Consider the following 23097-nt stretch of genomic DNA (forward strand, 5'->3'; position numbering starts at 1 on the left):
AAGGCATTTTATAAAAGAAGAGGCTCTCGTTGTTATCGAGAGTGACGGACCACAATGGGTCTCATTCCTGTTCAGATCCTGATAGTTTGTTATCCTTAACTCCTTCGACGCTCATGACGAGCTCAGCTCGTCATGGAGTTTCCATTGACTTCAATGGAAATTAAATGAAGAGCCTGAAAGTGCCTTAGCATCCAAGTGGTTAAATATTGATTCTTCTAAATCAAGCGATCTATACAAATGAGTCAACAGCTCTTGTCAGGGATAAGCATATTAGTCAATTCCATACACCCCTATGTGCTTGAGGTTGTTTAGAGACAACTGGGGTTTAATCGGAAAAAGCTTATATTTCTCCACTAGTACCCCCAAAGATTTGAGGCATAGCTGAAAGGAAGCGAGTAGGAGTATTAGTCAGAGGCGTCATGTTTGACAAGATAGCGAACATTTATATAACCTTTACATCGTTCATCACATATTGAATTTGCAGAGGCATGATGCTTCAATACAGGAGATGTCAAATCACTCTATCTGTGTATAGTGGCTGGGTGTTTTGAGTAATAAACAAACTATCGATTAATAAACAACCTCAATAACGCTGATTGCCCTACATAAGTGGATGGTTTTATAAATTTAAAAGAAAATTATTAATTTAAAGAGGTGATCGTACAAAGTTCGACCACAGCAATATTGGCGACACAGACTTCACTCCAATAGTTCCCAGGTGACGATGCTCCGCCAGAGTGGTGGGCTGATGGGATCTGTTCATAAGCCTGGTGCTAATCAAATTATCTGTGTTTGATGGACTTTCCTTCTGAGCATATGAATTAGGTTTGATGAATTGACCAACCATCTCCTCTAAGTAGGATTGTTCATTAACAACTTCATCTCAAATGTCCATAGCCTTGGGACTGCGTGCGCTACTGGGGTGTAAGCGCATCCCTGTGGTGGGCACTCTTGTATGGACCAGTGTGTAAACAACACGGAGGTTCCAGAGAAAGTAAAGTTCCAAACTTGTAAAAAGTTCTTAGAATTTTAATTCAAATTTGTATGAGTGTATTTCATATTAACTTCATATGAAAAGATTGACAGTTGTAGATGTCATCATAAAGCGTTAAAGAAGCTCCAAAAAGCTCCGATGCATTTCGGACAGATGTCCTTTCTCAAGGAGCTGGTTTATGGTGCAGTGGCGGAGTCTACGGTGGTACGGCGGGCCCCTTATGGTCCTCCTTGAGAAAGGACATCTGTCCGAAATGCATCGGAGCTTTTTGGAGCTTCTTTAACGCTTTATGATGACATCTACAACTGTCAATCTTTTCATATGAAGTTAATATGAAATACACTCATACAAATTTGAATTAAAATTCTAAGAACTTTTTACAAGTTTGGAACTTTACTTTCTCTGGAACCTCCGTGTTGTTTACACACTGGTCCATACAAGAGTGCCCACCACAGGGATGCGCTTACACCCCAGTAGCGCACGCAACCCCATAATCCTATAGGACGCACCTGAACAGTTGCGTCACCTGTAAGGAGCACCTTAAATTGATTAACTTTGCTTCACCTTCTAAACCCTCATTTTCAACCTACAACTGTGCGCCACGCTCACATCACCTTTACATAGCCTTGGGACAACAGGGTCCTGAGGAAGAAGATATTGGACTAGCAGAAGGTTATGATATGACAAAAATCCATGGGGAGACTGAAATGTCAGAAACCTCGGCTAACTGATCCGACACAAAAAAATAATCCAAACGGACCATTTTATTGTGTGGAGCAGAATAATATGTAAAACCATCCTGATTTTTATTATGATAAGCCCAGAGGTCAATCAAGCAGTGTTCTTGAACCAAGGCCTGAAGTGCACTAAAAACCTTAGGCTTCTTGCCGCCATACTTACGATCCCCTGATAAATTGAAGTCCGCTGGTAAATGGATATTCATGTCTCCACAAAAACAGATAGGATGGGGGAATGATGCCAGCTCTACATTCAAATGATGAAAAACTGCCGGGTCATCCAAGTTTGAGCCATACACAGTACATACTGTTAAGGGCCTACCCTTAATTATCAACTCTGTAATAGCCCATCTCCCTGAATTGTCTTGGCAAGTTTTCCTGCATACCCCAATCCCGCGTTTCAATAAGACTGCAACCCCTCTGATCTTGGATGACTGATGGGAACACCCAATCAAATCAAATCCAGGAATTCTCAAAAGATCCCGATCATTCCAGGGGACATGCGTTTCTTGGAGTCATAGTAGATTAATTCGCAAGGCCGGGACAATTCTGGAGAGCAGAGCCCTCTTCTTCCCATCATTCAGCCCGGATATATTCTAAGAGGCTACACAAATCTTACCCTGTACCATCTACTCTCCCCCCCCCCAAAAAAGGAGCCAAACCCAACAAGTTCATGAAATATAATCATCCTTCTAACCATAAGCAAATCGTAATCATGCAAAAACCCAACACAAGTACCACGATTTTTGAGTTGGTTGGATTTCAGTATGCTGGTATACTTAACCCCTTCCATGCTCATGACGAGCTGAGCTTGTCATGAGTTGAACCGCTCGCATGCTCATGACGAGCTCAGCTCGTCATGTAATGCGGCTTTTTTAAAAAAGCCGCACATCGCGAAAAAAGCCGCCGCACGCATGCGGTTAAGGAGGGATTGGAGCATGACCTTTTTCTTTAGTTTTAGAAATCCAAGGGAGGCCTGCAATATATCAGTAGTAGTTGTATCAACACAGTTGAGATTTGTGCTTCTAGTGCATTACCAGAGTCATAAAACAGTTCTCAAGCAATGTTTGTAACCAGCCCATAAATCTTAAAAGTAAGGATTAGAAATTAATAACATGAAGGAGTGCCATGTAAAGCTATCTCTGAAGTTGATAATGGAAAGGAAAGGGGAAGGTGGCTGGAACAGAAATACAAAATGAACAATTGATGGACAGAATGCAGAACAATGTCATACATTCACCCCAGTACAGAGATCTGGGCCTAAATCCATTGTTTTTTTGCTTACCATGCCATTCCAGTTTGGACGCAAGCATATGCAAATCAGCCTTGACCCTGCACCCAATGGGAACAGTCCAGCCCGAACTGCCAGGCCAGGTCCTCCCTGGACTGGAAACAAGCATCATAGGACCAGTTTCGGGCTTTCAGCCCTCATCAGCCAGGATAGCTTGACTCCATTGGCATGGAGAGCACGGGACCCACATCTGGGCATACCCGTCCCACTCGGGATGACAAATGCAAAAAGAACAATTGATAAACAGAATGCAGAACAATGTCATACATCGACCCCAGTACAGAGATCTGGGCCTAATCCATCGGGTTTTTTTGCTCACCATGCCATTCCAGTTTGGACACAGCCATATACAAATCAGTCTTGACCCTGCGCCCAATGGGAACAGTCTTCTTTAGGTCGAGTGTAGCGAACGGACCTCGTGTATACTTTAGTATACTTTTGTAAAAGGGACAGGGAGGTGCACGCGCTTTCCGTCTCGGATCTCGGATTTGACCTCGTGAGCGCGCATGTGTGCGAGCGCGACTCTGCCATGCGCTTTGGAAAACGAAACCTAAGAGCCGCGCGACGTGAGCTGTCTACGGCAGAAGCTCACGCGCGCGGCTCTTAGGTTTCGTTTTGACTTGTTTCCAGAAGGGGTCAGTTGTGCTTTATTGTCCACTACTTTTCCTGGCTAAATCTTTCAGCAATCCATGTCCGCTAAGTGCCTATCCAGACATTGGGTAGTAGTGCTCCTTGTGGGAATAAGCAAGAGTACTACGAATTGGGCGGACACCAGGTCTTGATGCATTTTACTGTGGGTAGCAGAGCGAGGGCGGTACCTGTTGCTGTGGCTGGTTTGTTAAGCAGGGCTGATATAAAGTGCACGTGAAAATGCCTTATTGGTAAACGGATGAAGTTGACATTGGTATCGAAGGTCACACGGCAGTAATGGCAAAGCATTTTTCACGTACTATACATGTGCTTGGCCGCTTTTCATTGTACTACTCTGGTTATCCTACGGCACACCCACTGGGTGCTCAGCATTGCCTGGTCTCCGGATGGGAAGAAGCTCGCCTCGGGATGCAAGAACAACCAGGTATGTGCATCTAAAATGAATTTTAAAGTGAGGGCTTCACTATTTTTCCTTTCCTTTGAATAAAGTTTCACCTCGCGAAAGAAAAAACAAATTTTACTTAATATTAAACATTAAAGCCAACATGGTTGACTAGAAAAACAATTACAAATTGCATTTTAAATGCTGAAAACTTGAAATCAAAACTGTTATGCCTAATGATCTTAACGTGTATGGAAAAGAAGTTTTTAGTTCGCTACAAAAAAGTGGAAAGTTTCTTTAACTTGGCAGCAAAGCATTCTATGGGACTACACCTTCGCTCCAAATGATAATTTCCATCTATTTTTTTCAGAAGTAAGTGGCAATTTAAAAGCTTAACATTTAGGCATCGTTCAGCTGATGGTAAAGCTTTGGTGTATGTAAATAAAGGAACACCGTTTTACAGGCGTATGCATAATGCACAGTACTGTGAAATCTACTCATCTGAAGACAGGGAATGTGTGCGCGATCCGCAGTAGTGGGATGATGGCAGTGCACTGGTCTGCTCTGCACGTCCTGCAGACGCTCGGTTTGGGCAACCTGAAACTATTTTATGCATCTCTGACACATTGTGCCACAGGCATTGCAGTAGCGCCTCGTAGCCTTGTGTTTGAACTACAGGGGTCTTTCCCTAAAATTGGAACAGCTGTACTCTGTAGAAAGGATTGCTTTATGAACAATGAGGTTCCATCCTCGAATAAGAAGTTAATGTCTAGGAAGAAAGGAGGTAGGGGTTGATGCAGTGTTTGGGTGTTTTAACTGGAGTTCATGCTGCAAACCAAATGTCCTCTGGTAATTGTACTTCGTAGCAAGCATTTGCCACCAGAGAGAAATCGATTAAAAGTAGAGATACTTACTGCAAGTTCAAAGTAATAATAGGTTAGGCATTCCCATTTATTTATTGGCCAAGAAAAAAAATTAGGCCATGGAGCTGTAAAGTAGCGTCATTCATAGTAACAAGAGGTGAAAACTAATCTGAGCATTGCCTTGCTTGTGACCATATTTGAATGAGAGATGAAATGTGTGGTTGCTTCACGCACGGTATTCACAATCTCCGATTGTAATGTTTCATTCACGTAATTTGGTGTCTTGTGAAAACAATGTTTTGAATGGCAAATGAAGAAGGAATGAATTTCTTCGAGTTGAGGTCCAAGTGCCCCAAAGGGCCCACCTAACTGCAGCACTTATAGAGTGGATCTGGTTTTGGTTGGTGATGGGCACTGCTTTCTAAACCACTGTGATAAACAGCAAAGCTCTTTGATGTGAAGAAAATGGCGTCATAGGCATTTGGTCACCGACTTAATTTGCAGAACAAACCGTGTTCTCAAAGTGTAACACAAGCCTTTGAGCAATGGACATAGCTATATAGTTTCCCATAGGTATCATTGCATTGACTGAACCCGCATTTGAGATGAGCAAGTAGGAGTCCTGTGGACCCTTCGGCATTTGAGATGAGTGAAGAGCAGTCCCTCTTCTCTTTCTTGATATGCACACTGTTGTCACTGTAAAATTGAGAGAAACCACATAGCCCACTAGCTTTTTATCAGCACAGTTAATCTTAAATCAATCAATCATGGGGTTTATAAAGCGTGCTACTCACCCATAAGGGTCACAAGCCGCTTGGGGGGTGGGGGATTAGGCAGCTCCGGCTCAGTCAAAGCGCAAGGTATTGAGGTCCTTCCTGAAGATGTGCAGGTTAAGAAGAGTTCTTTTGGGTGTGTGGAAACAGACTCCATTGTTGGGGTATTTGGGTCTGATATTGTGGAGGGATTTGTAGGTGTGGGCGAGAAGCTTGTAAGTTATTCTCTTCTCGACAGGGAGCCAGTGTAGGTCTCGAAGGTGTTGCGTCATTCGTTTGTGCCGTAGGGTCCTGAGGACGTGTCTGGCCGCGGCATTCTGGATGATTTGGAGTTTGTGTAGAAGGGTCCTGTTGATGCCGGCGTAGAGGGCGTTTCTGTAGTCCAGTCTGCTGGTTATGAGTGCGTGGGTGATGGTTTTTCTTTGCTCTGGGGGGGGATCCATTTGAAGGTCTTTAGGAGGATGCAGATGCAGTTGAAGCTGAAGTGCTCACTATGCTGGACGCAGTCTGCTCTTTTTGGCACACCTTCCAGCAATTTGACTTATCACCCAGTTTTGAGTCCGTTCTTACCAATGCTAGGGTGCATTTTCTACATATATTGAACTGCATACCCATTATACCTAGCAAAGTAAGTACCTCTGCTTCAACTAGAAAATAGTATCACTATTGTGAAAGTGACATGTATGATAAAATGATGACTTCTCTTCCTTTGATGACATCACTTCCTGTGATGACATCACTTCCTGTGATGACATGACACCCTTGCACATATTATGTCTGCAAGTTAGTCCACCTCCTATTTTATTAGGACTGGTTACACCTTTTTAGGTCGAGCGTAGCGAAGGGACCTCATGTATACTTTAGTATACTGAATATGTGGACAGAGTCAGACGCGCGCATTTACCGTCTCGGATTTGACCTCGTGAGCGCGCATGTGTGCGAGGGGGAAGGACGGACAAGAGGGTGGTACGAGCTTTTGCCTGGATTTGTGTGCACGCACGTCCCGTCCCGCGCCGTACACATGCGCGCGCATACAGACAGACACTCGCTCACACACCCACCCTCCCCCACAGTCACCCACACGCACTCCAAGACACATACACACACACACGCACACACACACACGCACGCATGCACACACGCATACACAGCCCCCCCCGCACGCGCGCGCGCACACACATGCCTCCCTCCCCCTCGCAGCTCAGCAACCCACTCACCGGCTTCCTTGGTGCGGCGGCTCTCCTCAGCTGCAGGGCCCGGCAGCAGGTCTCTTCTTCCCTCCTTCGGCACCGGGGCGCAGGGTAGGCTCCTGTCTGCTCCGGTGCTCCAAACAATCGCGGCTCTTCCGTGGGAGGCGGGGTAGGCTCCCGCCCTCCTACTTCCTGTTTCCGGTTGTCGCGCCGGCCTGCCTGACTTCCTGGTCGCAGGCCGGCTGAGTGACGAGGAGCGTACTCTGGGAATCTACGCACGCTGAAATTAGCAGCAAGAGTTCTGGATAAATTATATGGTCACAAACACCCTGCATTTGTTATGTTATGTTATGTTACGACTATTTATTGTGCGCACAGATACTCCAGCCAAGGAGCGTCCTGGCGCAGAGACAAGGTAGCCCGTAACACAACGAGAGGCTAAGAACAGAAACTAAGAAACAGCTAAAACAAGAAGGTTTTTATAGCCCTCCGAAAGGTCAGAAGGTCCTCCAGCAAGCGGATTTCAACAGGCAGGGAGTTCCATGCTGACGCAGCCATTACCCTAAACGAGCGGCCTCCCATGCGGCTGAGCCTGAATCTGGGAACCACCGCAAGGGCCAGACCTTGAGAGCGGAGGCTACCGGCAGGGACATAAAAAGACAGACAACTCGACAGGATTTCCGGGCCTGTACCTCTCAAGATTTTAAAAGCAAGGCACAAGACCTTGAAGAGGATGCGCTTCCTAACCGGAAGCCAATGTAGGGAGCGAATGACACCTGTCACTGAGCAGAATCTGGGCAAACCAACAATCGCCCTCGCCGCAGCATTCTGAACCCGTTGTAAATGGGTTAGTTCAGCCTGGTTAGCCCCAGCCAGGAGAGAGCTGGCGTAATCCAGGCGGGAGATGATAGTAGCCTGGATCACCAGCTGCCTGGTCGGGGCATCAAAGAACTTGAGAACAGGTCTCAAGCCCCTCAGGAGACCAAAACAACAGGCCGCGGTTCTTTTAGTATGGCCTATAAAGGAGAGGCCGGCATCCAGCCATACCCCCAGATTTTTCACTTCCGATTACGGGATCGGAGTAGGTCCCAACTCTGAGGGCCACCAGTGGTCACCCCACAACTCCACTCCCTTCCCGACGACCATCACCTCTGTTTTAGTGGCGTTTAGCTGAAGGCAGTTGCCTGTCAGCCAGCTAGCCACCGCCTTCAGTCCGGACTGAAACCTGGGGGCCTCAATTTCCGCATCCCCGCTGAGAGTAACCGCCAGCTGAGTGTCGTCGGCATATGAGACCAAAGTAAGGCCCCACTGCCTAGCGACATCAGCCAGCGGTCTCACGTATAGATTGAACAACGTGGGACTCAGCGAGGACCCTTGCGGAACCCCCATGGCCAGTGGTTGGTAATTGGACTTGAAGGGAGTGATGGCAACACAGAAGGAGCGGTCATCTAAAAAGGAGCGGAACCATTGCAACACCTGACCGCCAATACCAGTCTCCTCGAGTCGACGCAGGAGAATGCTGTGGTCTACCGTATCAAAGGCGGCGCTAAGATCTAACAAAATAAGCGCCGCCGTTTGACCAGCATCCAACCTTGCCCGGAGATGTTCCACCATCACAAGTAACGCAGTCTCCGTACTGTGCCCAGCACGGAATCCGTTTTGTGTGGGGTCAAGGGCATTGGTCCGAGTCAGATGTTCAGACAGGGCCAAGTTGACGTGGGCCTCAGTGATCTTGGCTGGCCAGGGTAACAGCGAGATGGGGCGATAGCTTTCAGGCTTGGAAGGGTCCAGGGTGGGCTTTTTAATAATCGGGGACACCACAGCTTGTTTCCACTTAGATGGTACAGTTCCCGTTTCCAAGGAGAGGTTGACAAGGGAGCATACGGCTGTACGCCCCATAAAAGCTTGGTCTCGGAAGAGAGCAGGCCTTACTGGATCAGATGGGGACCCAGATTTGACTTGCAGCGCAAGTTTGTCAAAACCATCCAAGGTGAGGGGGGGGAAAACAAGCAGTGTAGTCTGATGGTGAACCCCATTAATACTTTCCGCAGTGGACCCTATGCTAGGGAATGTCCTATATATAGCTTGGACCTTCCCCAAAAAGTAAGATGCAAGGGATTCACAATGGGAAAGGGAGCTTACGGTCGTAGTGGTAGTCCGCTTCGCCGTGAGATCTTTTACGGCCTTGAAGATAGCTTTTGACGGGTTCGGACTGTTCCGGAATTCGGTGGCATAAAAAGCCGCACGAGCTCGGCAGATAGCTCGATGGTAGAGCTTAATGGACTTGGCATATGCAGCTTTTAGATCAGCCCCATAGGTTTTCCTCCAAGCCCTCTCTGCTCGTCTACAGGCACCCTTTAGGGCCCGGAGAGTGCCATCGTACCAGGGACTCGACTCTCTGGGATTGATTTTAGTAGAAACGATAGGTATCAGAGAGTCCAAGGCCCTAGTTATCCATGAACAGAAGAGGTCATACCCCCTTTCCACATCCGTCAAAGGGCCCAGCGGCTCCTCTAATAGAAGACGATGAAAGTCCTCTAACCTAAGCTTTTTCCAAGCCCTCTTCTGAACCCGTCTAGCCGTAGAGATGGAAGGAGTGGCCGAAACAGGGCAGAGGATGGACACCAAGAAGTGGTCTGTCCATTCCACCGGAGAGACGGAGGTAATTAGAATCCCCAACAGATTGGTAAACAGGGGATCCAGAATATGCCCACCCAGATGGGTAGGCTGGGAAACCATCTGGGGAAGTTGAAAGGCCTCCAGGTCAGAAGAGATGGAACGCACTGTCAGGCCAGAGAGGGTGTCGAAATGCAGATTTAGATCACCCATGATAGAAAAGTTGGCACAATCGGCAACCAAAGGGCCAACAATATCAGGGAAAGCATTTCTGAACGCCACATCGCTGCCGGGTGGGCGATAGACGACCATCCCGGACAGGGTGAACTCAGGGCTGACAGAGACCTTGAACATGGCACTTTCACATCCGGAGATGTTTAGGGCACTCCAGACGCAAGGGTAGATAGATTTTACCACTAGCGCGATACCCCCACCCCTAGACAACCTATTCAGGGTGTACATAGAATAGCCGGGTGGGCAGGCTAGATTGGTAATAGCGGTATCAGCGTCCTGTAGCCATGTTTCCGTCATGGCAAATACGTCTGGAGCTTCCTCCTCAATGAGGTCATAGATGTGCTGATAGTGTTTCAGCGCAGACCTAACGTTTAAATTCAGGATCTTCAAAGTAGTAGGAGTGTCTGTAATACGGCGGGTCTCCGAGGAAATAGTCCTTGGGAGAGGACGCGGAGAGTCAAGAGCCCACCCATTACAAGGGCAATGATAAGGGCCACGCAATGGGTGTACCGGTGGAAGGGTACAACAGCGGCTTACCTGACCGATGGCAAACAGGCAATCCCGCGAGTACGTCAGCATGGTGGACCCAGGATGGAATAATAGTCCTTAACCAGAGTACCGCGACGTCCAGCGCGTCCTTAGCGCGGACGGGCGCAGACGGGCAGGACTCTGGCACGACTCCGGCCACGCGAGGACGCGCCCGCTGCGCGATCCCGCTGCGCTAAGGAGGAGCCTTAAGTAGGTGTTCCCAGGCTGCTCCTGCGCACTGAAGCGCTGGAGGGTAGAGACACCTCTATCCACACACCCCACTCCAAAATGGCGGCCAAAACGGACAGGTCACCCACCCCAGAGCCAAATCCGCCAAAACGGCAGTGCGGGGGCCAATTATGGTGCAAGTAAGGGGCGCTGTCTAAAAACAGGTACACAAACCAATTACACACAAAAATAGTTAAAAATCACGAAGGTGAGAGCAAATGCGCGCTAAGCGCTCACGCAGCTACCTTGTCAGGGGCGGTTTCAGGAGGGACTCGCCTTAAGTAGGTGTTCCCAGGCTGCTCCTGCACACTGAAGCGCTGGAGGGTAGAGACACCTCTATCCACACACCCCACTCCAAAATGGCGGCCAAAACGGACAGGTCACCCACCCCAGAGCCAAATCCGCCAAAACGGCAGTGCGGGGGCCAATTATGGTGCAAGTAAGGGGCGCTGTCTAAAAACAGGTACACAAACCAATTACACACAAAAATAGTTAAAAATCACGAAGGTGAGAGCAAATGCGCGCTAAGCGCTCACGCAGCTACCTTGTCAGCATTTAAATCGGTTTACGGGGCTATGGCACCTGCTCCATATTATGTACCTAGCAAGTTTCAAGGCATAATTTAGGTAAGAGCGATGGTGGTTAATATATTTTCTGGAGAGGTCAGCGAGTTGTGCATTCGCATCTTTGCCCTCTCACCCACTGAGTTGTTTAACGTGATTATCTGCAAGGAAAAAAAGCCTGGCATTTAATTTTAGTTTACGTTTCACAACTCGGCTCTTTGTCAACTCCGCCCTGCACACAAGAGCATGGTAAGATATTTTGGCAGTATGGTTTTCACTGGACCCACGAGTTTAGCTCAGGTTTTTACAAGCCCATCTGCTTCTGACAGACTATTGTCTCTTGCTTGTGTTGGCACCTCTCTAACCACTGCCCGATCTTGTGTCCGGTTTCTCTTTTCTTGATTAATTTTTTGGGGGGGGGGGGTGTCATTGTTTTGGTAAGCGTGAATGTGGGTCTTGGTTCACAAAAGTTCTTTAGAAAAGTTTAAGCTATTGCCATTATAAATGACAATAACTTTTATTTAACTATTAGTTATTTAAAAAAATTAAACGCCATTATTATTTGTAATAGCAATACATCTAAGTCATGTAAATACAAAACATATTGCATTACAAATGCTATAGGTATCACATTTGCGAAAGTTGTAACTATTGGCATTGTAAATGACAAAGCTATTAATTTCGCTATTTTCAAAAACAACACATAAATAAAAACTTTGCCATTTACAATACCAATAGCTCAAACTTTCCTAATGCGAGACCTATTGCATTGCAAATGCTTGTTTTAATCTGTATCTGACCCCCCTCATCCGGTCTTTACGGGACAGCAATGTCATCACATTTAACTATGCTGATGATATTCAGCTGGTCTTTGACATTGACTCCTCTGACCAATCAATTCATAATTTTCAGTCTACCCTGTGCCTTATTAGCAATTGGATGGAGGATAATCACCTAAAGCTCAACCCTGACAAGACCGAGTTGGTCTTGGTCGGTGGTGCCTCCAATCCTTGGAACTCTAATTTTTGGCCTTCTTGCCTTGGTTCCCCCTCTTGCCCTGTCAACTCCGCAAAAAGCATAGGAGTCATTATTAGCAAGGACCTTTCCATGAAGCCCCAGATCAGCACTGTGGTATCCTCTTGTTTTTTCCATCTCTGAAAAATCCGTAAGATCTCCCGTTTCTTAACCACAGAGGCCCTGACCCTGGCTCTCCTGGCCCTGGTAGTCTCTAGGATTGACTACGCAAATTCACTTTATGTTGGCATTCCTGCGTACCAGCTAAATCGATTACAGCTGGTACAGAACCAGGCATCGGGACTAATCTTCCATCAGCCTAGACATTGTCATGTTCGCCCTTTGCTTAAAGCTCTTCACTGGCTCCCAGTGGCTAAACGCAGTGAATTCAAACTAGGCTGCATTATTTTTAAAGCCCTGACCGGCCTTGGTCCGGTCTCCATCTCCTCCCTTCTCCACTACTACCTCCCTTCGCGCAACCTCCGCTCTTCTCATCTGGCCCTACTCACAACTCCCACTTTTAACCGCAAAAGACACGGTGGTCTCAGATTTTCTTTCCTCTCCCCCTCCTTCTGGAATGCACTTCCTTTAGAGCTGAGACTCACCACTTCCTACCCTTGTTTTAGATCCCTTCTGAAAACGTTACTGTTCCGCCAAGTTTATGGATAGTCACAGTCTCTTCCTATTACCTACACTGCTGAATGTTTGTTCTCCCTATGCTCACAGCGCCATGAAACCGTTGGGTGTAAGTGCGCTTTAAAAGTATTTTTAACATAACATAACATAACATAACTTGCAGGCCCGGTCCTCCCTGGACTGGAAACAAGCATCATACGACCGGTTTCAGGCTTTCAGCCCTCATCAGCCAGGAAAGCTTGACTTCAGTGGCATGGAGAGCACTGGACCCACGTCTGGGCATACCCATCCCACTCGGGGTGACAAATGCAAAAAGAACAATTGATGGACAGAATGCAGAACAATGTCATACATTCACCTCAGTGCAAAGATCTGGGCCTAAATCCATTGTTTTTTTGCTCACCATGCCATTCCAGTTTGGACCCAACCATATGCAAATCATTCTTGACCCTGCACCCAATGGGACCAGTCCAGCCCGAACTGCCACGCCAGGTCCTCCCTGGCCTGGAAACAAGCATCCTAGGACTGGTTTCGGGCTTTTAGACCTCATCAGCCAGGAAATGCTTGACTTCAGTGGCATGGAGAACACGGGACCCATGTCTGGGCATACCCGTCCCACTCGGGGTTACAAATGCAAAAAGAACAGTTGATGGACTGAATGCAGGACAATGTCATACATTCACCCCAGTATAGAGGTCTGGGCCTAAATCCATCGTTTTTTTGCTCACCATGCCATTCCAGTTTGGACCCAGCCATATGCAAATCAGTCTTGACCCTGCACCCATGCATATGTCGCCCTAAGTGGGAAGGGTATGCCCAGACGTGGGTCCCATGCTCACTACACCACTGTATTCAAGCTAGCCTGGCTGATGAAGGGTGATGCCCTGAAACCGGTCCCAGGATGCTTGTTTCCGGTCCAGGGAGACCTGGCTTGGCAGTTCGGGCAGGACTGTTCCCACAAGGAACAGGGTGAAGACTGATTTGCATATGGCTGGGTCCAAACTGGGGTGGTGTGGTGAGCAAAAGAATGCTGGATTAAACCCAGATCCTTGTGACTGGGGGTGAATGTTTGCATTGTCCAGCATTCCGTCCATCAATTGTTTCTTTTGCATATGTCGCCCTAAGTAGAAAGGGTATGCCCAGACGTGGGTCCCGTGCTCACTACACCACTGGATTCAAGCTAGCCTGGTTGATGAAGGGAGATGCCCTAAAACCGGTCCCAGGAGGCTTGTTTCCGGTCCAGGGAGGACCTGGCTTGGCAGTTCGGGCTGGACTGTTCCCACAAGGAACAGGGTCAAGACTTATTTGCATATGGTTGGGTCCAAACTGGGGTGGTGTGGTGAGCAAAAGAATGATGGATTAAACCCAGATCCTTGTGACTGGTGGGGAATGTTTGCATTGTCCAGCATTCCGTCCATCAATTGTTTTCTTTTGCATGGTACAGAAATACAGCAACACATTTCTCCTGATTGCCCTCCTCCCTCCCAGCTATGCTGTTGCCAGAGTAGAAGGAACAGCATAATTATCTGGGACCAATTCCATTGCATCAGAATATGTTTGACCTAAAGGTTAAGCTTTGTGATAACACATAAGCTAGACTTGATAAAGTACTCTGGCTCACACAATTAGTTTATCAAATTATTGCAGCTCTTGGAGGGTAAGCACTTTTTGTGGAAGCACACAATTTCTGCCCAATCAAAACATGTTTTCTGGTCCATCAAAATGTGGGCAGAACCAAAGCCCTCTCTGTAGTACGTCTGCGCTGTCAAGTGAGACCTAAAAAAAAGACTAGTGCTTTCAACTAATGTAATCATATGGGAAAATGACAGCCCTTCACTCTTTTTTTATGAATTGCTAACTGTTTACTTACAACTGCAGCAGGCATTTAAAAGAGCACAGTGCATAAGTGGTTGACAACACTTGTAGGACAATCTAACACAGCATAATACAAGCATGGCAACTGTGAGAAAAAATGATAAAATATAAATGTGACTTCTGGACATAATATCACATTATTTCAGAGATTGTTCACACAATGTATGAGATTAACACTTCTAAAGAGCTGGGACTGAAAATCTTTTGTATGCTGATGGATGTGCACCCCTTCCCAGAATACCCTAACTGTACTCATGTCTGAAACTCTAATGCTGATTTGTCATGTCCTGGTTGTCATGGGCAAACAAGGATTATGCATGTGTGCCATGGCATAGGCCAGTCTCACAAATTGCTCTCTTTTTGGACCAGGAGGGGCGCCCAAACCACTACTCTCATAGTGGCAAAAAGCTACTGCCTTTGCCAGGAGTTAAGTAGCTTGAGTACTGTAGGGGCAGCATACCGTGTAGTTACCTGTGTCATTGCTAATTATTTACTTACAACAGCAGCAGGCATTTAAAAGAGCACAGTGCATAAGTGGTTGACAACAGTTGCAGGACAATCGGACACAGCATAATACAAGCATGGCAACTGTGAGAATAAATCATAAAATATAAATGTGACTTTTGGACATAACACATTATTGCAGAGATTGTTCACACAATGTATGAGATTAACACTTCTAAAGAGCTGGGACTGAAAATCCTTTGTATGCTGATGGATGCGCATCCCTTCCCAGAGTACCCCAATTGTACTCATGTCTGAAACTCTAATACTGATTTGTCATGTCATGGTTGTCATGGACAAACAAGGATCATGCATGTGTCTCATGACATAGGCCTGTCTCACAGATTGCTCTCTTTTTGGACCAGGAGGGCCGCTCAAGTCACTACTGTCATAGTGGCGAAAAGTTATTGCCTTTGCCAGGAGTTAAGCAGCTCGAGCACTGTGGGGCAAGCATACCGTGTAGTTACATGTGTCACTGCGGTGAGGCCTTGAGGCTCACTCATCAAAATTCAGCTGCTGTGAACTTAACTCATCTTTGGCCTACATCGGTTTGGGGTTAGTGCTGGGCAGTGCATCTGTGGTATACGTGTGCTGGGTAGATGTGTGCCTGTGAATGGTACAACACATAAAGGATGTAGGGCTATGCAGTTCGTGCATGCTCTATGCATGTGCTGGGTGTATGTGTGCCTGCAAATGGTACAGTACACAGAAGACTCTTGGGAGCATTTTGGGAATCCCAGGGCCAAATGGAGGATAATGAAGAGAGGAGGGAGAGGAATTCCCTAGGCAGATTTGTTTATTGCTGTATTCCTGTAAGCTGGGTGGGACTCACTGAAAGAAGGAACAGCCAGGCTCCTCCTGCACTTCAAAGGGTGCTCTTTGATTCAGAGAGACGTCACTGGGAAGGGGCCTGAGCACTTCTCATGAACGAGAAGGGGCTAATAGGAGGAGCATAAAGAGTGGGTAGCCTTTTGATACACATATCACTATGGTTGACATCCAGGTGTGAATTTCTGGTTACTCCCAGTGCCTGTGTTGCAGGGACTATCAGATTTGGAGCTGTATCTGCTGTGACAGACTGCTTTCTTGAGGGAGAGAGAACAGGGGAGAGGACACTTCACAAGGAAGCAGACACCCAACATAAACTTCAAAGACTCGATTCTAAATCACATTTGGTGTCTGAAAATAGACTATATGAAGGGGAGCTTGACACCCCAAGAATTGCAACTATCAACCAGACAGTTGGGTGATGTGATGAGGAGAAGCTCTGTAAGACTTCTGCCTTTGGCCAGGATCTGGGGTCCAAGGCTTGCTGATCCCCCTAGCTAGGTGAGGGGACATCAACCGGGGAATCTATGACCACCTGCCTTTTGAGCCTGAAGCACCAGTGCCTGCCTGCTTGCCAAGACCAGTGTGCCCTGTGAGGGAGAGCTGTGGAGGGAGCACTGTCTAGAAGAGGGATGCTGGTGAGTGGATCCCCATAGCAAGGTGTGAGGAGATGGCTGCTCCCCCAGTCGGGTGTCTGTCTGATTGCAGGAAAAATTCTCTGACCCCTGTGATGCCAGAGGAGGGCCACTGTAAAGTGAGCCATGATTGTTGCTGCACCAAAAGGGTCATCGCTCGTGTGCAGTCCCGAGTCCGTCACCCTGTATGTCAGGTTGGGCTGCTGTGAAGATTGATGCTATGCCAATCGGACCATAGCTCCTGTGTGGTATCAAGTCAGTGACCCCGTTTGCAAAGTAGTGGAGTCACTTAGATTGCTGCAGTGCTGATAGGGCTGTAGCCCCTGTGCAGTATCAAGTCGACACCCCTGTAAGCCAAGTGGGGATCCGTGAAGTTTGCTCTCTGCCAAATGGGCTGTAGCCCATATTTAGAGGAGGAATGGTAAAACCCTGTATGCTAGAGGAGGCCAACGAGACAAAGCAAGAAGCATAGTCCGGTTGAGATCATAGACCAAGGAAGAAGGCCGCTGTGGTGAACTGAGCAGACCCAAGCCATGACTGAGGACCAGCAGAAGGATCATCTCACCCCCCCCACCCGTGAGAAGGAACCTGAGGAACTTACCAATAATCAGAGGGGCATCGAAACCCCCCAGCTGCTGCTGCTTCAGGACCATGAGTGAGGAACTCAAGGACACCCGACCGCAGCCCTCCTGGGCCAAGTGTGAAAGATTTACTGGAGGCCGCCGCTGCAGCACCTGTGAAGGAGGTGCACTCAGAGACTCCAGATTCTTGGATGCTGTTGGTGTGAGTAAGGCTGATTTTCAGGCCTGACGGCCAAGGGGGGTCTGACTTGTCAAATAGCACTGTGGCGCTAGAACATGTTTGACATTAATCAAGAGTCAGAGTGGGACTCCTGAGAGGAGTACTAGTCTGGATTATCCTTAATGTTGTCTATAATGAATGGGGAATAACTACTTCCACTAGATGGAGTAGAGTGGCACTCAGGGACCCACCGATGAAACACTAGAGCCCTTAACCATGTAAATTGTTTGTGAATTGTGAATATCGTACTTTACTTTGCAGTCGTATATAAATACTCCTTTTTCATACAAGCAAGTATTTTACTGGACAATCATTTATTGCCACTGCTGTGTTTTTTGAGTTGTGAGCCTATCTTCACCCTCTTGTGGCTATACCCCCCACTAACTTTGAGAAGCTTGGACTGTTCAACCCGTGCTGCCACTGAGAGTCAAATGCTGAAGGTGTACTTTGCTAATTGCTCAGGATCCATAGTAGGTGGGGCCCCAGGACATCTGGAGTAAAAGTCCACTCCCCATGGTTGAGCCAAGTAATTCCTGCTTGACCAGTGGCCCTCTGAACAGGTTTCTGACATAAATGTAACTACTTCTCATGAAGAGTGAGCCAGGCAATGGGTGAAATCAATACAATGGTTGCTTTAACAAAACACAATTACTCTCAACATTCACTAATAAATTATTAATTTGCTATGTATCTACTGCATGGCAGCCCTATATCCCCATAACGACTTTGGAGAATTTACTTAACCAGCAAATGGTACAGTTTTGGACCTGCACCATGAAAAAATTATGCCAAAATATCCATGCTTCATAACCATTATTCAACTCACCAATATTCAGGAAGCAGCACTTTTATTATGGGGGTACATCTCTGAAATAAATAAGAACATTTATTGGCAAATCGACATGGGGAATAAGGATAAGACTACAAAAATATTGTTTTAGGATGTACAAAGTAGCCATGCTGTACACTAAGATCAAATTCCTTTGTATTTTCACCATAGGATTTGCCCCCATCAGCGGAATGTGTAGTAAATATCGCAGCTGCACAGTCAACGAAGACACCGGACTTGGGTTGGCCTTCACTATCGCTCACGAGTCTGGACATAAGTGAGTTTATTTCCTTTAGATTTGGATGAATGTAGAGTGCGTCCTTTTTGTGTACTGCATGCAAAATTATATATGCAGGGCTGGACTGACCATTCAGCCAATCTCACATTTTTCTTGTGGGCTGCATGATAGGGGGCTGTTTTCAGAGCCGGGTAGGTAGGTGCATGACACTATGATGTGAGTATAGTTTCAGTCTAGTTGCAGCTTCCTGCAGAATTGTGTTGCTTTGGATTTTTTTTGCCAGGGAAGATTTTGTTTTCCATTCCTGCCCTACATGTATAGTGCCTTGATACCACTATACACATAAGTAATTTTAAAAAAGGAGCCTGTTTGACACACTTTTTCCTTGCCATGTATCAACACCTGAATATTCAGGGTGTTATAAGCAGTACTAAACTGCAGTGCAGATTTGAATGCTATGGTGAAATATTGTACATTATAAAATATGGGCCAGATGTACTAACCTTTTTAACGTTCACAAACGCTCCTAATCGGAATACAAATGTAAAAAAAAGGGTTTTCCTACGTATCAATTCCATTGTAGAAGTTGGTAAAACTTTACATCAAAATGGGACTGCGATTGGAAACCGATTCGGTATTTGGAAGGGGTGTGTTTCAGTTGCTGAATCTGTACCTTACATATCATTGGTTTACAACCATCATTTCGGTCACAAGTCATTGAAAAGGTAGTACCCTTCATGTTGCGTTAGTAATTCATTCACAAAACTGAAGGGGTTCTCTCCCCCTTTGGATCCCTTCACTTTGTGAATTGTGGAAAAGTTTTCTGAAAAAGTAGGCAGTGGTCCAGGACCAGCGTGGGCAGTAGCCCAGGGTCCACTGCCAACCCTCAGTGAAAACTTTTTTTTTAAAGCGTGTGGTTTCCTTTAAGGAAATCAGCTGCTTAAAAAAAATCCTTATTTAAATGACGTTACACACATGGTGGTCAGTCGCAGTTTGAGACCTATCTAATAAATATTAATTAGGTAGGTCAGATTGCAACCCACTCAAATTGAGAATTAAAATAAAATCTATTAGCACATAGGGTGATTCACAAAATTAAATACTTATTACAACCATAATGATGATACTTTTGGAGCAATATGTCCATGGTGGACCCTACAGTAAATGTATGCATACACGATTATGTTTTTAGATAAGATCATAGTATAAGAGTGAGTACAAGGGAACACATTTCAAAATAATTTGATACATTCTCTTGCTTAGGCCCAGAGTTGCTTTTGAGCATTGATGGAGTCTTTTCATATTGCACACCAGTTTGAACAGAGAAACGGCTTTTTAAAATTTGAAGTATGAATGTTGGAGCAATGTTATGGCATTATGTGTGGGTCATCCTGTCACAAGCACCAAAGGAGGTGAATTGATATGGTGTTGTGTGTGGAAATTACAGAATAAAGAGCTGACCAGAGCAGATGATGCTCACCATCCTGATATAGTCCCTTTGCTACAAAAGCTTGGTAAGCTCAGTGGAAATTTCAAATGGTTTCACATAGATCCAATTGCTGGAATAGGTGTTTTTAAATATGGACAGAACTGCCATGCAAACAATGTTATCTTTTTATAATTACGTCTTACGACTTGGCATCTCATACGGTGAATAGATCATTCACAATTTTTATTGAGCCAATTCATTTTTTATTTTGTAAAGTGTTAGTGGAACCAAAAGATGTTCAAGAGTGATTCTGGTGGAGGATGAAGGAGAAACAACAGAACAAATTCCTTAGACTCAAATCTATATGCTTGAAGGAAGTGTGGCATTCCAGAATGGCGTAGATGGTATTTTCCCAATGCAAAACTTTAATGGTAAAAGGCTTTTACAATTTTTTCAACTCATCATGGATGTCACCAATCCTATGCCTAAAGGCTTTGCTGTAAAGATGGCGAAAAGTGATGTCACTTTTTAGATCAACGTGGTTGGCACTGTGCCAACCCTATGCCTAAAAACTCATCTAGATAAACCGACATTTGAAGTGAGCAGATGAGCAGATTTGGAGTGTTGGTGGTATTGTAGAATGATTCATATAAAGGAATCGTTCTCCACCTAAATCTTGGGAACTACCTAGGGTTGCATGCTTATACGGCCCCCCTCCTGGAGCCAATAATGGCCCTGGGGGCCGCCAACCTCCAGTGCCGGCTACTGCTGTGTCCTGGGGTGCCCACCCCGGGGCACAGCTGTTTGTCTTCACTTGGTGGGGTCTTTGACAGCTCCCGCTAAGTCAGCGCAAACATAACCTTCGCTCTCAGCACACGAGAGCTGTGAAACCGCTCATGGTTCCTGAGAGCAGAGTTTTCATGTGTTTCCCTGCCTGGGGTCAAGTGGGCAGGGACTCAGATGAATGGATTGCTCTGACAGAGAGGGAACTGCATATTTAGCAGCTCCCTGTCTATGAGAGCAATACAGGCCTCTGCAGGAGGTGGGAGCCGGCTAGGACCGGTGGGCCTTCAAGCTCCCCCCGTAGCCCGGGGGGAAAAGGTGAGAAAGAGACAAAAGAAAGGTTAAAAATTAGCACAAAGAGGCAGAATAAAGGTCAGCAACGAGCAGAAAGAGTCACGATAAAGGTCAGAAAGAAGCAGAAAGAGGCAGAAAAAAGGTCAGCAACAGAGAGGAAAAATAAAGGTGAGAAATGATCAGAAAGTGGCAGAATAGTGGTGACAATTGAGCAGAAAGAGGCAAAACAAAGGTCAGAAACAAGCAGAAAGTGGCAGAATAAAGATCAGAAATGAGCAGACAGAGGTAAAATAAAGGTGTGAAATGAGCAGAAAGAGTCAGAAAAAAGGTAAGAAATGAGAAGAAAGGCAAAATAAAGGAGAGAAACAAGCAGAAAGGCAAATAAAAGGTGAGAAATAAGCAGAAAGATGCGGAATAGAGGTCAGAAATTAGCACCAAGAAGCTGAATAAAGGTCAGAAACCAGCAGAAAGAGGCAAAATAGAGATCTGAAACGAGCAGAAAGAGGCAATATAAAGGTGAGAAATGAGCTGAAAGAGACACAAAAGGGCAGAAATGAGCATAAAGGGGCAAAATAAAGGTCAGACATTAGCAGAAAGATTGCCAAATAAAAGTCAGCAACAAGCAGAAAGAGGCAAAACAAAGGTCAGAAGCAAGCAAAAACTAGGTGTGAGCGGTAAACCCTGCTCTGCAGGCAGAGTTTGCTGAATTTTCCACTCCGTGCTCTACTTGGAACGCTGAGTTTGGCAAAATCTCTGCCAATCGACAGTGGAGCAGAGTTTACCACTGCACTCACCCCTAGACTTCATCTTCCACCCAGTAGTTTGCCAGGAGAAGCATTTGCAGAGTAGCTGAGAAAGGGGGTGTGGGCTCTGACAAGCAATCCCGCTGTGGGGGACTTACTTGTGGCAACAATAGGGGCTCCCCGCTCCCAGCGAATTCTTAGCAGCCAAAAGGACTTCATCCCTCAACCAGTAGTGCGCCAGGAGCCCCCTTTGCAGAGTGGTTGAGAAAGAGGGAGGGACCTCTGATGACGTCTCAGCAGTACCACTGTGAGAGACTTACTTGTGGCAACAATAGGGGTTCTCCGCTCTCGGCGAAATCTCAGCAGCCAAAAGGACTTTACCCCTCAATCAGTAGTTTGCCAGGAGGCCCCTTTGCAGAGTGGTTAAGAAAGTGGGTGGGGCCTCTGATGACGTCTCAGCAATCCCGCTGTGGGGGACTTACTTGTTGCAACAATAGGGGATCTTGGCCCCCAACAATCTTCAGCAGCCAAGTGGACTTCATCCCCCAACCAGAAGTGTGACAAGAGGCCCCTTTGCAGAGTGGTTGAGAAAGGGGGCGGGCCTCTGATGAGGTCTCAGCAAACCCACTGTGGGGGACTTATTTGTGGCAACAATAGGAGTTCTTGGCCCCCAATGACCCTCAGCAGCCAAGGATACTTTATCCCCCAACCAATAGTGCACTAGGAGGTCCCTTTGCAGAGTGGTTGAGAAAGGGAGCAGGGCCTCCGATGAGGTCTCAGCAATCCTGCTATGGGGGACTTGTGGCAACAATAGGAGTTCTTTGCCCCCAACAATCTTCATCAGCCAAGCCGAGTTCATCCCGTAGTGCGCCAGGATGCACGTTTTCATAGTGATCGAGAAAGTGGGCGGGCCTCTGATGAGGTCACAGCAATCTCGCTGTGGGGGACTTACTTGTGGCAACAATGGGACTTGTTGGCCCCCAATGACACTCAGCATTCACGGGAGTTCATCCCAGAACTATTAATGTGCCAGGAGACACGTTTGCAGAGCACTTGAGAAAGGGGGTGGGGCCTTTGACAAGGTCTCATCAATTTTGCTGTCTGGGACTAACGTGGCAACAATACGGGTTCTTGGCCCCCAATGACTCTCAGCAGCCAAGGGGACTTCATCCCTCAACCAGTAGTGGCCCAGGAGGCGTGTTTGCACAGTGGTTGAGAAAGGGGGGACTCTGAAGAGGTTTAAGCAATCCCACTGTAGGGGACTTGCTAGTGGCAACAATAGGGGTACTTGGCCCCCAACGACACTCAGCAGCCAAGGGAACTTCATTACTACCTACACTGGGTGTGAGTGGGTGTCTGAGTGGTTCCGTGGATGATGTCATCAGTGATGCTATCAGTGATGTTATTTGTTATGTAATTAATGATGTTACTGACCATG

At 46.6% G+C, this 23097-nt stretch overlaps 1 protein-coding gene across 2 annotated transcripts in view; it reads left to right on the forward strand.

Annotated features, from left to right (window-relative positions):
- The window catches only part of ADAMTS16 (ADAM metallopeptidase with thrombospondin type 1 motif 16), a 1002496-nt gene that overhangs the window by 308728 nt on the left and 670671 nt on the right, over positions 1-23097 (forward strand). For both annotated transcript variants that reach the window (XM_078687616.1, XM_078687617.1), the window contains one exon: positions 18344-18449. In XM_078687616.1, the coding sequence (XP_078543742.1) occupies positions 18344-18449 (106 nt within the window). The remainder of the gene's footprint in view (positions 1-18343; positions 18450-23097) is intronic.

Source organism: Lissotriton helveticus, chromosome 4_1, assembly GCF_964261635.1.
Source record: "Lissotriton helveticus chromosome 4_1, aLisHel1.1, whole genome shotgun sequence".
In the NCBI taxonomy this organism is placed as follows: domain Eukaryota; kingdom Metazoa; phylum Chordata; class Amphibia; order Caudata; family Salamandridae; genus Lissotriton; species Lissotriton helveticus.